Genomic DNA, 16127 nt, shown 5'->3' on the forward strand with positions numbered 1-16127 from the left:
GAAAAGTATAAATTTCTGTAACAAGCATCCAGTACTCCTGCTCTGACATTATAAAGTCAACTATGAATACATTGTATGAAACAGGGCTTTTATACAAAAATCCTTAAGAAGATTTCTATCATATTCTTCCCGAAATATATATATTTTTCTTTTCCTGGCTATTTTGAGTCCTTCAAACATTATTTGAACATCTTCTCACGTTCCCTTACTATTTTAGCTACTTTCCTCTAGGTCAAAATTTGAATTTATCAGGATTTTTTTTTTTTTTTTAGGAGTTTGTATTCAGGATGGAGCAAGATATTTCAGGTTTGGACTGACTCACTCACATAGAGTAGAGTGGGCCCTTCCCCACCCTTGTTTGGGTCACTGGGGCTTTATTGATGCCATACAAACTTGCAATATGGGTGGATATGTCACACAATGAACTCAAGTTATCTTTTACATCCGTCAACTGAAACCTATAAAACATTTTTTAAAAACTGCAATTAAGTCATGTTCCTTTTAATGTGCAGTCATTTTTAAACTTAAGGATAATTTCACAAATTCCCACTAACATCTTTTGGTGGATGTCTGTTTTTATAGCCTACAGGAGCTTTTGCAAATCTTGACTCTACCATTCAACAGATCAGTTACCTGCTCCTGGCCTCCTTTTCAGCTTTGCATCCTTCATGAACGTGACAAATATGCCTCCTTATGCCTTCATTGTAATAGCTGTTTAAAATGCAGACTGGGACCACTGGAGACCTTCCTCCCTGCTCTCATCAATCTACTTGCCAACAGTCTTTGGGGATGTTTGCTAAATCAGTTAAAAATCCTCTCTAACAATATGAGATGGAAGGTGACTCTTTTATTATTATATCTTTGCAGCAGTTAAGATCATGTCTTGGTCACACAGGAGGTCAGAAACAGAAAATTCAGGGGACTTGAGGCCCAGTAATGATGAAAGTTGTTATTGCCAAGAGCCAGCAGCCACTAGAGGGAGGTAAATCAGCAGAGTCAAAGCCACAGGCCGGGGTGTGGTGGCTCATACCTGTAATCCCAGCACTTTGGGAGGACAAGTTGGAGGATCGCTTGAGGCCAGGAGTTTGAGACCAGCCTGGCAACATAGCGAAACCTCGTCTCTAAAAAAAACAAAAACAAAAAACCATGGCAAGCGCCTGTAGTCTCAGCTACTTGGGAGGCTGAGGTGGGAGGATCACTTGAGCCCAGGAGGCTGCAGTGAGTGGTGATTGTCCCAATGCATTCCAGCTCAGGCAACAGAATGAGACCCTGTCTCAAAAATAAACAAACAAGGGTGTGGTGGCTCACATCTGTAATCCCAGCACTTTGGGAGGCCGAGGTGGGCAGATCACTTGAGGCCGGGAGTTCAAGACCAGCCTGGCCAACATGGCAAAACCCTGTCTCTACTAAAAATACAAAAATTAGCTGTGCATGGTGGTGCGTGCCTGTAATTCCAGCTATTCGGGAGGCTGAGGTAGGAGAATCACTTAAACCCAGGAGGCAAAGGCTGCAGTGAGCTGAGATCACACCAGTGCACTCCAACCTGGGCAACAGAGTGAGACTCTGTCTCTAAAAAAAAAAAAAGAAAAAAGAAAACCAAGCAAAAGCCTTATAAGGAGCATCTACAGAAGCACTTGTCTTTTTTCTCCTCTCATCCTCAGCTCAGGGCTTAGCTGTCCCTTACAAGGACCTCCCCTCCACCCTCTGACCAGGCTACCATATACTGTGGCTAGTCTCTAAGTCTCACTGGTTTTCTTTGGAGGTGGAATCACGAGACCAGCTCACTTCAGGACACTTCAGGACATGACCAGCCAGTCTTCTTCATAGGGGCATCAAATACTACTTAGACTCAGTCTGGTGGAGACCAGGTTGGGATGCCACATTTTTCCTTCTGTGTTCCTAGCACACTGGGACTCCTCTGAGGAGCCTAAAGGGCAGCCAGAGGGACAAGAGAGAGGCTGGGTGGGTGAGACTCAGGGATGTTTACCCACTTCACCCAGAGCAGCAACAGGATTTTCTGTCTTCTCTGTTAGAGGCAGGCTGATGCTGTATAGATTCTTCTCTGCACAACTCTAGGGGGCCTCTTCACATCAAAATCAAAATATCAAAATATACTTGGGTTATGGTGAAAATTTTCCAACAGTAAAATGGTTTGAGGAAGGTAATGTTTTTCTAATTAGCAGAGTTACCATTTTGATTACCAGCAGGGCTGATTGTGAAGAGGGTCCCTGTTTTTAAAATTTGAAAAGTACAGGCCGGGCGCGGTGGCTCACACCTGTAATCTCAGCACCCTGGGAGGCCGAGGTGGTGGATCACTTGAGATCAGGAGTTTGAGACTGGCCTGGCCAACATGGTGAAACCTTGTCAATACTAAAAATACAAAAATTAGCTGAGCAGTAGTGGTGCGTGCCTGCAATTGCAGCTACTCAGGAGGCTGAGGCCTGAGAATCGCTTGAATCTGGGAGGCGGAGGTAGTGAGCCGAGATCACATTACTGCATTCCATCCTGGGTGACAGAGTGAGACTCTGTCCAAAAAAAGGACCTTCCAAAAAAAAAATTTTTTTTTTTAAGAGTACAGCTACTGGGGACAGCATCAGACTTGAGCAAGACTGGATTTGAATTCTCTACGCTCTCAGTATGCCTTTATATGGCAGGCAATTGTGCTATACCCTCCCAATTCGTAATTCCCGCTTTCCTCAGAAGGTATCCCCCTCCACACCCGTATTTGCCCAGAAGCCAACCCACTTGCCACTGTTGATGGAACTCAGGGTACACAAAAAGACCAGTATCTGACAAATTCACCAGGAAATTTGGAAATGGGACTGAGGCAGGAAATTAGCTAGTTTAATGTCAGGCCTGTGGATGGCCATTTGCTATCTGAAGTAGAGAGAGAAAGAAGAGGGAAACCAAGAGTCCTGAGATCGTCCAGTCCTTGATCCAGGCCTGCCCGGCGTGCCAGGCTCCTGTCTTTGGCTTCTTTCCTGCATCTTCAGAATTAATGCCTTTGCTGCTTGTGAAGGAGTTTGAGATGGTTTCCACCCAGTAGCAACCAAGAGAATCTTGATTATTACACCATGCACCATACAAAAAGTCACCACTTAATCTTCCATAGGTCTCAACTTCCCAGTGTGTACAATGTAAATAACAACACCCCCTCATAGGCTCTTTGTGATTATCATGTAAAACGCCGGCGCCAGGTGTTTCTTTCCCTGTTCTCGTCAAGAACTGACTCCCAAGCATCCTAAAGTAGAGAAAACCACAGGACCTAAGGCTCAGGGAGTAATTCCAGGGATGCCACGAACTCTCTGTGGTGGAGTAGGAAGGACCCACAAAAGCAACAAGCACAGCAACAATAAGGGCCTTTCGCTGCCTGGCAGGGAGAGTGAGGCTGAATCCGGAGGAGATGCCCGCAGGGCCTGGCCCCTGCAAAGGGATCTGGACACTCAGCGCTCCAACCTACGGTCTCTGGCCTGGGTAGCTGACGCGCTGGCTCCTGGCCAGCATGACCCAGCCCGCCTTGGGTATGCTGCAGGGAAGGTAGTGCCTGGGTTACACACACCCGCGACAGGAAACTTCCTGCTGAGCCCGCGCGGCTCCTGGCACCGACTCCGCCTCCGCGTTTGGGCTGGTTCTTCCTCCCTCTACCCCCAAGGCTGGCTATCGCTTCTGGGATGAGTTCCACATTCTGGGATCTGCCTCATCCGCCCTGGGATGCCGCGGGGGACAGTCGGCTCGTGGCCGTGTCCCCACGCTGGAGCTATTGCGCGCGTACCCGCTCCGCCTCGAGGTCGGCCGGTGCGCGCCAGGACCAGCGAGCGAGGTGGGACACACTCCTTACGCCGCAGAAGACCGACAGACCCATTCAATCCCACATTGGTCAAACGTCCTACACTTTAAAAAGAAGGAGTTTTTTGGCCGGGCGCGGTGGCTTATTGTAATTCCAGCACTTTTGGAGGCCGAGGCGGGCGGATCACCTGAGGTTAGGAGTTCGAGACCACTCTGGCCAATATGGCAAAATCCTGTCTCTACTAAAAATACAAAAATTAGCTGGGCGTGGTAGCGGGAGTCTGTAAACCCAGCTACTCGGGACGCTGAGGCAGAAGAATCGCTTGAACCCAGGAGATGGAGGTTGCAGTGAGCCATAGATGGCACCATTGCACTCTAGACTGGGCAACAAGAGTGAGACTCCACCTCAAAAAAAAAAAAAAAAAAAAAAAAAAAAAGCAGTTTTTAAGTATTGAAAAAAGGAGAAAACTGAAAACTGTTTATATATATGTGAGTGTGTGTATGTGTGTATATATGTATATGTGTATACGTGTGTATATATACACACACATACCTCTATATATATGTAATTTACACACGCACATACATATACATATTTAAAATATGTGTATTTGGCCAGGCATGGTGGCTCACGCCTGTAATCTCAGCACTTTGGGAGGCTGAGGTGGGAGGATTGCTTGAGCCTAGGAGGTCAAGTCTATAGTGAGCACTCCAGCAGCCTGGGCAACAGAGCTGCATCCTGTCTCTAAAAATAAAAAGTAAAAATAATAAAAGAAAGAAAATATGTGTGCTTGTATTTTCCATTAGAAGTTACCCAACCTGGCCATTGGTGGTGACAGGCAATGCCCTTTCCAGGAAATCATTAACAATATTATTATAGCAATGGCTATAATTTTTAAAGCATTTATTGTGCCAGATGTTGTCCCAAGGGAGTTATTTTATATGCATTTTTAAAACGTTATTCCTCACAGCAACTTTAGGATTTGATATTTTTCTCTTTGTTCTCTGCAGTTCCCAGGGCTAAAGGAAATGGCCCAAGGTCACATTGTATATACAGTGTAGCAAATCCTGGACTCAAACCCAGGTTTCTGGACACCAGATCCTGAACTCTTCCCAGCCAGGCTGTCGGCCCCATTGCATGGGCTCCACCTCTCCTCCCTGAGGCCTATGACCTCTGCAGACTAGTCTCATGTCACTTTTCACTTGGATATAGCAACAGCAGCCCCATAGCACTACTCTCTACCTTCCTGACTCGGTCTGTTCTCCAAGGTGGAGGGAGGGAGTTTTCTAAAACATAAATCAGATCAAGGTGCCGCTCCAACTTCTTACCCTGGCTTTTAGCTTCCTGTTTGACGGGGGGCCTCTGCCACTTCAACCTTCATCCACCATGCTCATCCACACTGGCCTTTGATTCCTGAACACACCAAGCTTTCCACCTTTGGATCTTTGCACTACTAGTTCTCTTCCGCAGGAATGCTCTTCTTCCAGTTTTCCCATGGCTAGCTCTTTGTCACTTGGCTTAAATGTCCCATTGTCAGAAGGCCTCCTCCCCCATGCTCTCCAAGGAGCTAGTCAGTCACTCTAGCACATTGTTCCAGTTAGTCTCTGCCTCACACTTGTCACCACCTGACATTTTTTTCTCTTTTTTTTTCATTTTCTGTCCCCTCTTACAGTGTAACAGTCAAAGGCTGGAAGTGTTGCCTGTATCTTTCACCACAGTGCCTAGAATAGTAGCTGGCACATGCTAGGCACTCAGTAATTACTTACTGGATGAATGATTATCCTGTCTTTTCTCCTTTTCTTAGAGAAAACGGCTCTCTTAAGACAGATATCCCCCAGACACACCAACTAATCAGGTTTTCATAACATTCCCCACATTGCTTTTCCCCCTGTGGAATTCCAGCAGCCTGGAGCGGGCAGACCCCTCTCACCTCTGTAAGTCAGCAGCGCCTCATCGAGGAACTCAGCCGCCTTCCGGAAATGCTGGGAGATGTCCACCTCAGGAAAGTCATCCACCTCTACACCCAGGTACTGGATCTCCAGGCCAGTGTAGAATTCGGGGCCAGTGTAAACGCCGGTGCCATGCGCAGCATTCAGAATGTGGGTGATTCCCAGCCTCTTCAGCCTCCCCTTGTTCACAGCGACACCCCTGGGGGAAGAGGCAAGGACCTGTTTGCCAGAGTCAGAACTAGAAAGATGTGTCACCACTGTGATGGCGAGCCTGCCTCAGCCAGTCTGGGGCCGCAGCTGAGCAAGTGCCTCCTTTTCTGCCCCTGGTTGTCTGGGGATCACTGCAAATACCGTTACAGAAAGAGTTGATGACTTGGCCTCAGCAAAAGGGAGAAAAGACAGTGAGTTAGGCAGGGAAGGGAGAGATGAAGAGGCCAACAGAGTGATGTGTGAGGAAACCTTTGAATGATCCAGAGACTTCTAGTTTAAAACCCAATGCCTTGGGAATGGACATTCATCAAGGCACAAAAGTGGTAGGCACGAATAATAAAATTAAGTGTATTCTACATTGATATGGCATGCTTATAATTGTCAAAATCCTTTCACATGCATTATTTTATGTTATCCTAACAATAAACTTAAGAAGTAGACAGGGACTCTAGTTTTATTCCCATTTGAAGATTATAAAACTCAATCTGAGAGCTCTTATAACTTCCCAAGATTGTGAAAGGAGAAAAAGACAACAAGAACTAGCGTTTTAGATTTCTAGTTCAGAGCTCTTTTTGCTGTAGCTGAATAAGTGCAGCTTAGTTTGAAGAGGCCCTGAGGACAGGTTGTCCGAGAAGGAACAAAAGCTTTTAGCTGAGGATACCTGGCGATGCCTGGGTTCTTAGTGACCATAAGATGAATGCTTCTGGATCTGAAGATCTATTTAAAGATCACTTAGGTCTTGGTGCCCAGCTCTGAGGATCAAGTTCTAGGCAACTGATTACTCCTTGGTGAAGATAAGACCCACTGTTCAAAGCTGTTTTCCCTATTCCCTCCCCTGAGGCCAAATTTCCTCCTTTGCTTCTGGATATCTGGATAATTACACTGGGAAAACATCTCATTAAGTATTCGATGAGTCAGCAAAAATTTATTTCACTAATTAACCAAGTGGTAGCAATTATGCATTGGCATCCTAAAGAAATAGGATGTGAGTGAGTTGTTTTTGTTCTGAAAACCGCTGATAAACTTTTAGAAAATAATAGTTTTTGGATTATAAAAACAATGTCTACTTTAGGAAACCTGTACAAGTCAAAGGAAATCTAAAGAAGAAAATAAAAACCTCTTGTAAAAACATCTCCCAGAGAGAAATATTGTTACCATTTTCTCACATTTCTTTCTAACTGTTGTCTATGCAAAAACATGCACACACATCTGTTGCTCAATTAGCAGCACACTGTACATGTCTTCTCTTGTAATCTAATTCTTTCTTACTGTATTGTGAACATTTTCCAATGTTGGTAATTACATATGCATGTCAATATTATTGTCAATGGCTCCTAGTGTCCGGTTCTGTGGTAGCTACAGATGTCATGAGATGGTGAAGTTGGCAAGACTCTGTGGCAGGAAAGGAGGCCCAGAGAAGGCCTTCTTGAGGGACAAGAGAGTCCTGGCAAGAGGGCAAAGGATAAGCAGTCGTGGCAGCATCTTGCCTGGAGACCTCTGAATGCAGGTGGATGGAGGGGCCTTTCTCTGTGCTGGGGCAGGGTAAGTGGCTAGGCAGCTTCATTGTGCTAGAAGGACCTATGGGTGCCTTTGGTGAAAGTTGGGGGAGTTTCGTCTGTCTCAGGCACTAACCAGAGGGTTAGGACAAAGGGTCATGAAGAGCAGTCAGACTCACTTCTCAGCTATGAAGACATTGGGCCAGACCTCATCCACCTCATTCCAGGGAGCCTCTTGGCGATCCTGAACCAGGGCCCACTGTAAGTCCAGGACACAGGGCGTATTATAGAGGCTGGTGTCATCCATCTTCTCCCTGACGCGGTTGTACAGGTCCTCCACCAGCAGCTGTTCAGCAGACTCCAGCATGCCTGGACACTCTGCGTCTGCTCTGACCCCCCGTGGCTTGAGTTCTAGAGGAGACAGGCGACATTCTCATCAGAGAGTTAGGAACATCACGGCCTTCCTTGTTCCTGGGGAGAACATGCTCTTGGCCAGTTTGCTGCCAGGATTCTGGGCATGGACTGAATGCCAGCAGGATCTCCCAGGAAGGACTTTAATTGGGCCCAGGGTACCTGCTGCACTGGCCCAAACACTTGTAATCAGGGTCAGCAAGAAGACTGTATAGATGAGGGTAAAGGGGATCCAATTTCTTTTACTCCCTCCCATGCTTCTCTGAAGCTGGTCAATACTTTTTTAGACCAAGTTCCTTAAGTACTAGGTGTACTTTGATTCATACTTAATAACTCCCACAGTGCCCAGTACAAAGTGGATGCTCAGAAGTGTTTACCGGCCAGGCGTAGTGGCTCACGTCTGTAACCCCAGCACTTTGGTAGGCCAAGGTGGGCAGATGACCTGAGGTCAGGAGTTCAAGACCAACCTGGCCAACATAGTGAAACACTGCCCTACAAAAAATACAAAATTAGCCAAGCGTGGTGGCAAGCGCCTGTAATCCCAGCTACTTGGGAGGCTGAGGCGGGAGAGTCACTTGAACCTGGGAAATGGAGGTTGCAGTGAGCTGAGAGTGCGCCATTGCATTCCAGCCTGGGCAAAAAGAACGAAACTCTGTCACAAAAACAAAAACAAAAAAAAACAAAAAAAAGTAGAAGTATTTACCAAATGAGTGAATGGCATTCATTCATAGTATAATTCACTCTGTTTGACTCTTTTACATATGGATTGCAAATAACCCTGGGAAAAGTAAAACTTTCAGCAGTAATTTATGCAATATTACCTTCTAATATACACCTAATTTACTGATTTATTTCTTGTATTGTCTTCTTCCCCCTACTAGAATGTAAGGACCTATGATTCTCAGCCTCCCAGCCCACAGATAGGTGGCAAAGGTTGGCCATGAGCTCTCAATCTAATCTCAAAACGCGACTCAGGGTCTTTCTGACAACAGGTCAGAAAAGCTCAAACTCCAAATGAACTCAAATCCCAATTCACTCACATCTGAGGTGAATCTTTATCTTCTTCTAATAATATATTTGCTCACAATTTATCAAATTTGGGGAAATGTAAGATGTTTTCTTTCTTTAAGTTAGACAAAAATAAGAAAGAACAAAATCGTTCCTCTCACGTGGTAGCCAAAATACTGAATAGAGAGAGAAAAGAAGCTGGAAAGATGTGTCCTCTGTGTTCCCCATAGCCTCTTGCTGGCACCATCTCTTTCCCTGATGGGCAGTCTCTGGGTGGGGGCTGCAGAGAGTCCAGCCACATTTGGAAGGTAGACTTGGTCCAGCCCCTCGTGGAATCTCCTCCTCCCAGGGGTCTGTAAGCAGGGCTTGTTGCTCATGGACTGCAAATCCAGGGAGCCTTGGTTTCTGCCTAGGGCTCAGGATTTCATTTCCCTTCTCTCTTCCCTCCTCTAACCCCCCTGAGGACCCCCACATCCCTGCATCAGGGCTCAGCTCTAAACGTTCTCTGATCTCCATTTCAAACGCAGAAAGAAGAAAACTCCTGCAATCCCAGAGCTCTATTTTGTTTAAAAATAGATGAAGTGTTCCTATTTTCTCCACTACCCAGTTTTCTCCCCTGGCTCTCCTGGGGTCTTTCATAGCAAATTCAGCCCGCTCTCCTTCCCTTGTCTACTTAGATGTCTTTCCCTTACTACATATAAAAAATGGGACTCCTGACACCTCATTAAAATACACAGTATTGTCTTCCTCGGCTATTTATCTAGCAGGTTGTTGTTTCCATTTCTTTCCTTTCAATTTAAAAACAAATGTCCCAGCCCTTCACCCCTGATGGTAACTCCTGCTTTCACTAGGTCTCTGGTTCACACTTCAGCCTCTGTAGAGCTTGCCTCTCTCCCTGCCTCAATTTCTTTCTATTACCTGACATTTCTTCAGCGGAAAGTAAAGCCCACACATTTCTCCCCTACACTCTTGGATGTGTGGCATATGCAGACTTTCATGAAAACGGAGGGTTTTCAGCACACATTTTTACCCCTGTAATCACTAGTGAGCATATATTGTTTTTTCTCTCCCTATAGCCCTTCAGCCACTAAGGCTAATGAAACTTAGGTTTGATGCCCCCAGAGAAGGGAAGAATAGAAAAGAGCCAGGAAAAAAAAGGCATTGCACATCTTTTGGTTTCAAACTAGACTGAATGTCCATAGCATTCTATAGACTTGAAAGTGAAGCTTTCAAAGAGAGAAAATGTTTTTTACTTTTTTCTCCCCGCAATTCCTAAAGCTGGACTTTTACTTATCAAGAACCAAAGCCTGGAGAATGGTCCACAGAATGAAGCACAAAGCAGAAATGATGCAGAATGGAAGATTAGGGAAATTTCCAAGCACAAAAGAGGAAGAAAAGACTTTCTAGAGCTATAGTGGTGCCGGGAGCAATTCAGAGAGAACTGGACCAGGGTGAAGACACTGCCTGGGTTAGCGGGCAAGATAACAGAGACCCCAGGTATGGAAGAAAAAGAAAAAAAATCCCCCAAAGCAGATGGGCCTTTGAGAAGATGGGGCCTCCTAGAGTGCCCAAAACAGTGAGCAACAGCAAGTCAAATTTCTGGTTCTATGTGAAGTGTGCAAGAGGTCCAAATGTCCTCTAGAGACCCTGGTGGAGACCCAAATGGGTCAGGGGACCAGGACCAGAGTTAGAATGGACAAAGAGTAGCATGTGATTCTAATAATGAAAGACCAAGGAAAGGATTGTGGCCACCAGCGGTGGTCGCGAGATTAAGCCCAAAGGCCAGCTGGGCCCTGCTTCGTCAGTGTGCACCTTATCCCACTCCACCCCATCTCACCAGAGTTGTGAGGCTACCCAGGGAGAAGGGAGAAGAAAGGGGAAGAAAGAAATTGCAAAAGATTATTTACTTAAAATTGATTAGAGAAAAATTCATCTAATCCAGATAAGTATCTTTGAATGAAATATAATAATATGTTGTCTGCTTCAAAATTTTACTGTGTAAATATTAACATATTTAATATTGGGTGCTCCCCACCCAAGCCTTTCCCTCCTTCCCATGCACCTTCAGTTTGAAGAATCTTTAAGCACTGGCGGAAGTGCAGGTCTAAGTCTAGACTCCCTTGGAAGAGAACCCTCTGGATGCTTCTGACCATTTCTTGGGCTCTCAGGTCTGTGCCTCTGCCATAAGCCACCTCAGGACCCCTGAGGTAACCAAAAATTGAGCAGGAGGCCCTAGGGACAGATTGGTGCTGCCTCTCTGGTTGTCCCTGTTCACACTGATGCATAATTATTTCCACTTCCGTCCTACCAAAGTTGAGGAGGTGGGGTTGGCAGAACTGCCTTCTGCAGATCTGCTCTTCCTAACGTGATGGGCACCACCTGAGAGGCACATTGACATCTTCCAATGGCCCCCCTCTAAGGGTCTCCAGATGACCACTGGACTTTGCTTCCACACAGCTTTTGATTGCATTACCTTCATTGATGATCTGTTTGGCTGCAATGGCTGAGGAGAGGTGAATGGGTTCCATGAAAATGCTTTCTGTTTCTGCATCTGAGACCATCGAATACCTAAGGGAAGAGGATATTCATGTGAGATAAGCCTGCAGCATCTGAATTGAAGGCATTCTTTTAGATGAGAAACCTGGTTTTGATTTTAGCAACAAGTGGGAAACAATGAGTGATCAAGGCAAAGCCTTCCTAAGTTTAAGGACCCGAGAATACAGAACACTGGGTATCATGTGACTCAGATGCCCACCTATTTTCAGATCACGGTTGGCACTGATGGTGTCTGATGTTTAATGACATGGTGGTCTATGTTGTGGAGGCAAGAGCGTACGTCTGTGCTTGGAGGAACCCACCCTGATGTGGCTTCACTTTCTTGGATGTCCCGCTGCTCATTTTAAAAATTTTGTCTCCTTTTCCTCTGCTATCAATCTACAGGGTGTACTTAATTATGCCTCTGCCAGTCTTCTGCTGGACTGCTGGGCTGAATAGGTTGCCACCACTCTTTCTGTTCCCTCTGTTCTCCATTCCTTCTCCCTGTTTGTAAGGGAATGGGCTAATGATGAAGAACTGGCATAGCACCAAGTGAAATGCTAAAGATGAACTCAAACGCATGCGTACTGATTCTGAGCACATGAAATCAAGAGTCAGGTTGAGCCCAGGGATGCAGAGAAAGTAACTTGGGTAAATGTCAAGGCAATTTCCCAAAAATAATTCAGTGCAGTTGTCAAAAGAGATCTTTAGGAACATGGAGACTCTAGAGCAGAGACAAGACTTGGGACTGCACTATGGCGGTGGGGATGGGACCACACCATAGTTCACTAGTAAACAACTTTCTAGTGAGTTGTCCTATTCTCCAGGTGTCCAGATGAGCTTTGGGTCATTTTCTTTTTTCTGCTTAGTCTTTCCTTTAGGTCCATAGAGGGAGGATTTAATGGATACCATTTGTGAGTGCTTTCTATGAATTTAATTCTGACAAACTCTCCACAAATTAGGTATTATTTTTATTCCTGCATTACCGAAGAGAAAATTGTGGCTCAGAAAGGTTAAGAAAATTGCCTAAGACAGTAACTAAATGGCAGGGCTAAGTTGAGAACATAGGGCAGTACTGCTGTAGGTCCAGTGTTCTCTCCACAATACCCAGATACCATTTAGATTAGAACAGCAAGGTGGATTTGTTGGTGGAAGCAACCCCAGCTGGATTCCCAGACTCAATGCAGACTTTGACAGGTAAGTACTTAAGAAATGCTTTATAGGAAGCCTAGATGCATGGATGAATTATGCTGAGTAAAGTTGAGTTGAGCAGAATCCTGATGAGCTGAACAAAGCTAACTTGAGCTGAGACAAGTTGAGATTGAATTAAGTTGAATTGATTAGCAGAACAATTCTCATGTGCATCCACAACATCAGAGTCCACCCTAGGGAGAATGCTGTGCTCAGTGTCAGCAAGGCCAATGCTCTTGCCAGGAGAAAGAAGTAGCCTGGGACTCTACCCAGGACATGGCCAGACCTGCCTAGGCAACCTCAGGGACAGCATGATGTGGCATCATCATCCATAGTATCTGAGAGTTTTCTGATAGCAGTTGTGCTGGCTCATTCTTATTCTAGCACCAAGTACTCCTGTGACCAAAAATGCATTTTCAAATATGCATGACTGGCGAGTGGGGGTGGATTAAGGGTGAGCTTTGTTCACTAGAGGCTGCATGGGCAGGTCTGGCCATATCCTGCGTAGATTCACAGGCTACTTCTTTCTCCTGGCAAGGTTATTTCCTTCTCTATGGCCTGGCTGACACTGGGCACAGCATTCTCCTGAAGTTGGACAACAATTTGTGGATGGTTACTACAAAATAATTGTTCTGCTAATCAACTCATTTTTTTATATTTCAATAGGTTTTTGGGGAACAGGTGGTGTTTGGTTACATGGACATGTTCTTTAGTGGTGATTTCTGAGAGTTTGGTGCACCCATCACCGGAGCAATGTACACTGTATCCAATGTGTAATTTTCTATCCCTCACCCCCTCCCATCCTTCCCCCAAGTCCCCAAAGTCCATTGTATCATTCTTATGCCTTTGCCTCCTCATACCTTAGCTCCTACTTATAAGTGAAAACATACAATGTTTGGTTTCCCATTCCTGAGTTACTTCACTTACAATAATGGTCTCCAATTCCATCCAAGTTGCTGCAAATGCCATTATTTTAGACCGTTTTATGGCTAAGTATTATTCCATAGCATATATATATGTGTGTATGTGTGTATATATATATATGCGTCACATTTTCTTTATCCACTTGTTGACTGATGGGCATTTGGGCTGGTTCCATGTTTTCACAATTGCGAACTGTGCTGCTATAAACATATGCGTGCAAGTCTTTTTCACGTAATGACTTCTTTTCCTCTGGGTAGATACTCAGGAGTGGAATTGCTGGATCAAATGGTAGGTCTACTTTTAGTTTTTTAAGGAACATCCCTACTGTTTTCAATAGTGGTTGTACTAGTTTACATTCCCACAGGCAGTGTAAAAGTGTTCCCTTTGCACCACATCCATGCCAACATCTATTATCTTTTGATTTTTAAATTACGGCCATTCTTGCAAGAGTAAGATGGTATCGCATGTGGTTTTGATTTGCATTTCCCCGATAATTAGTGATGTTGAGCATTTTTTAATATGTTTGTTGTTAACCATTGTGTATGTTCTTTTGAGAATTATCTATTCATGTCCTTAACCCACTTTTTGACGGGATTATCATTTTTTTCTTGCTGATTTGTTTGAGTTCCTTGTAAAATCTGTATATTAGTCCTTTGTTGGATGCATAGTTTGCAAAGATTTTCTCCCACTCTGTGGGTTGGCTGTTTACTCTGCTGAATATCTCTTTTGCTGTGCAGAAGCTTTTTAGTTTAATTAAGTCCCATCTATTTATCTTTGTTTTTGTTGCATTTGCTTTTGGGTTCTTGGTCATGAAGCCTTGCCTAAGCCAATGCCTAGAAGGGTTTTTTTGATGTTATCTTCTAGAATTTTTATGGTTTCAGGTCTTAGATTAAAGTCTTTGATCCATCTTGTGTTAATTTTTGCATAAGGTGAGAGATGAGGATCCAGTTTCATTCTTCTACATGTAGCTTGCCAACTAGCCCAGCACCATTTGTTGAATATGGTGTCCTTTCCCCACTTTATGTTTTTGTTTGCTGTGTTGAAGATCGATTGGCTGGAAGTATTTGGCTTTATTTCTGGGTTCTCTATTCTGTTCCATTGGTCTATGTGCCTATTTTTATACCAGTACCATGCTGTTTTGGCGACTGTAGCCTTATAATATAGTTTGAAGTCAGGTAATGTGATGCCTACAGATTTGCTCTTTTTGCTTAGTCTTGCTTTGGCTATGTAGGCTCTTTTTTGGTTCCATATTAATTTTAGAATTTTTTTTCCAGTTCTGTGAAGAATGACGATGGTATTTTGATGGGAATTTCACTGAATTTGTAGTTTGGTTTTAGCAGTACGCTCATTTTCACAATATTGATTCTACCTATCCATGAGCATGGGATGTGTTTCCATTTGTTTGTGTCATCTATGATTTCTTTCAACAGTGTTTTCTAGCTTTCCTTGTAGAGGTCTTTCACCTTCTTGGTTAGGTATATTCCTAAACATTTTTTTTTTTTGCAGCTATTTTAAAAGGGGTTGAGTTCTTGATTTGACTCTCAGCTTGTTCATGTTGGTGTATAGCAGTGCTACTGATTTGTGCACCTTGATTTTTTAACCTGAGATTTTGCTGAATCCATTTATCAGATGTAGGAAGTTTTTGGATGAGTCTTCAGGTTTTTCTAGGTATATGATCATATCATCAGCGAACAGTGACAGTCTGACTTCCTCGTTACCGATTTGCATGCCCTTATTTCTTTCTCTTGTCTGATTGCTCTGGCTGGGACTTCCAGTATTATATTGAATAGAAAAGGTGAAAGTGGACATCTTTGTCTTGTTCCAGTTCTCAGGGGGAATGCTTTCAACTTTTCCTTGTTTAGTATAATGTTGGCTGTGTGTTTGTCATAGATGACTTTTATTACCTTAAGGTATGTCCCTTCTATGCCAATTTTGCTGAGGATTTTAAGCATAAAGCAATGCTGAATTTTATCAAATACTTTTTCTGTATCTATTGAGATGGTCATGTGATTTTTGTTTTTAATTCTGTTTATGTGGTGTAACACATTTATTGACTTGCAGGGTTAAACCATCCCTGCATCCGTGGTATAAAAGCCACTTGATCATGATGGATCATGGATTATCTTTTTATTATGCTGTTGGATTCAGTTAGCTAGTATTTTGTTGAGGATTTTTGCCTCTATGTTCATCAGGGATATTGGTCCGTGGTTTTCCTTTTTTGTTATGTCCTTTTCTGGTTTTGGTATTAGAGTGATACTAGCTTCATAGAATGATTTAGGGAGGATTCCCTCTTTATCTTTTGGGATAGTTTCAATAAGATTAGTACCAATTCTTCTTTGAATGTTTGATAGAATTTAGCTGTGAACCCATCTGGGCCTGGACTTTTTATGTGTGTATGTGCAATGTTTTTATTACCAGTTTAATCTTGCTGCTCGTTATTGGTCTGTTTCAGAGTTTCTATTTCTTCCTAGTTTAATGTAGGAGGGCTGTGTATTTCCAGGAATTTATCCATCTCCTCTAGGTTTTCTAGTTTGTACATGTAAAGGTGTTCATAGTAGCCTTGAACAATCTTTTGTATTTCTTTGGTATCAGTTGTAATATCTCCTGTTTCATTCT

At 43.9% G+C, this 16127-nt stretch overlaps 1 protein-coding gene across 1 annotated transcript in view; it reads right to left on the reverse strand.

Moving 5' to 3' along the window:
* Window positions 1–16127, reverse strand: part of STYXL2 (serine/threonine/tyrosine interacting like 2) — a 38893-nt gene that overhangs the window by 3961 nt on the left and 18805 nt on the right. The window contains 3 exon segments of the mRNA NM_001132618.2: window positions 5718–5935; window positions 7622–7853; window positions 11335–11429. Of these exon segments, the coding sequence (NP_001126090.2) occupies window positions 5718–5935; window positions 7622–7853; window positions 11335–11429 (545 nt within the window).

The sequence above is a fragment of the Pongo abelii genome, chromosome 1 (assembly GCF_028885655.2).
Source record: "Pongo abelii isolate AG06213 chromosome 1, NHGRI_mPonAbe1-v2.0_pri, whole genome shotgun sequence".
In the NCBI taxonomy this organism is placed as follows: domain Eukaryota; kingdom Metazoa; phylum Chordata; class Mammalia; order Primates; family Hominidae; genus Pongo; species Pongo abelii.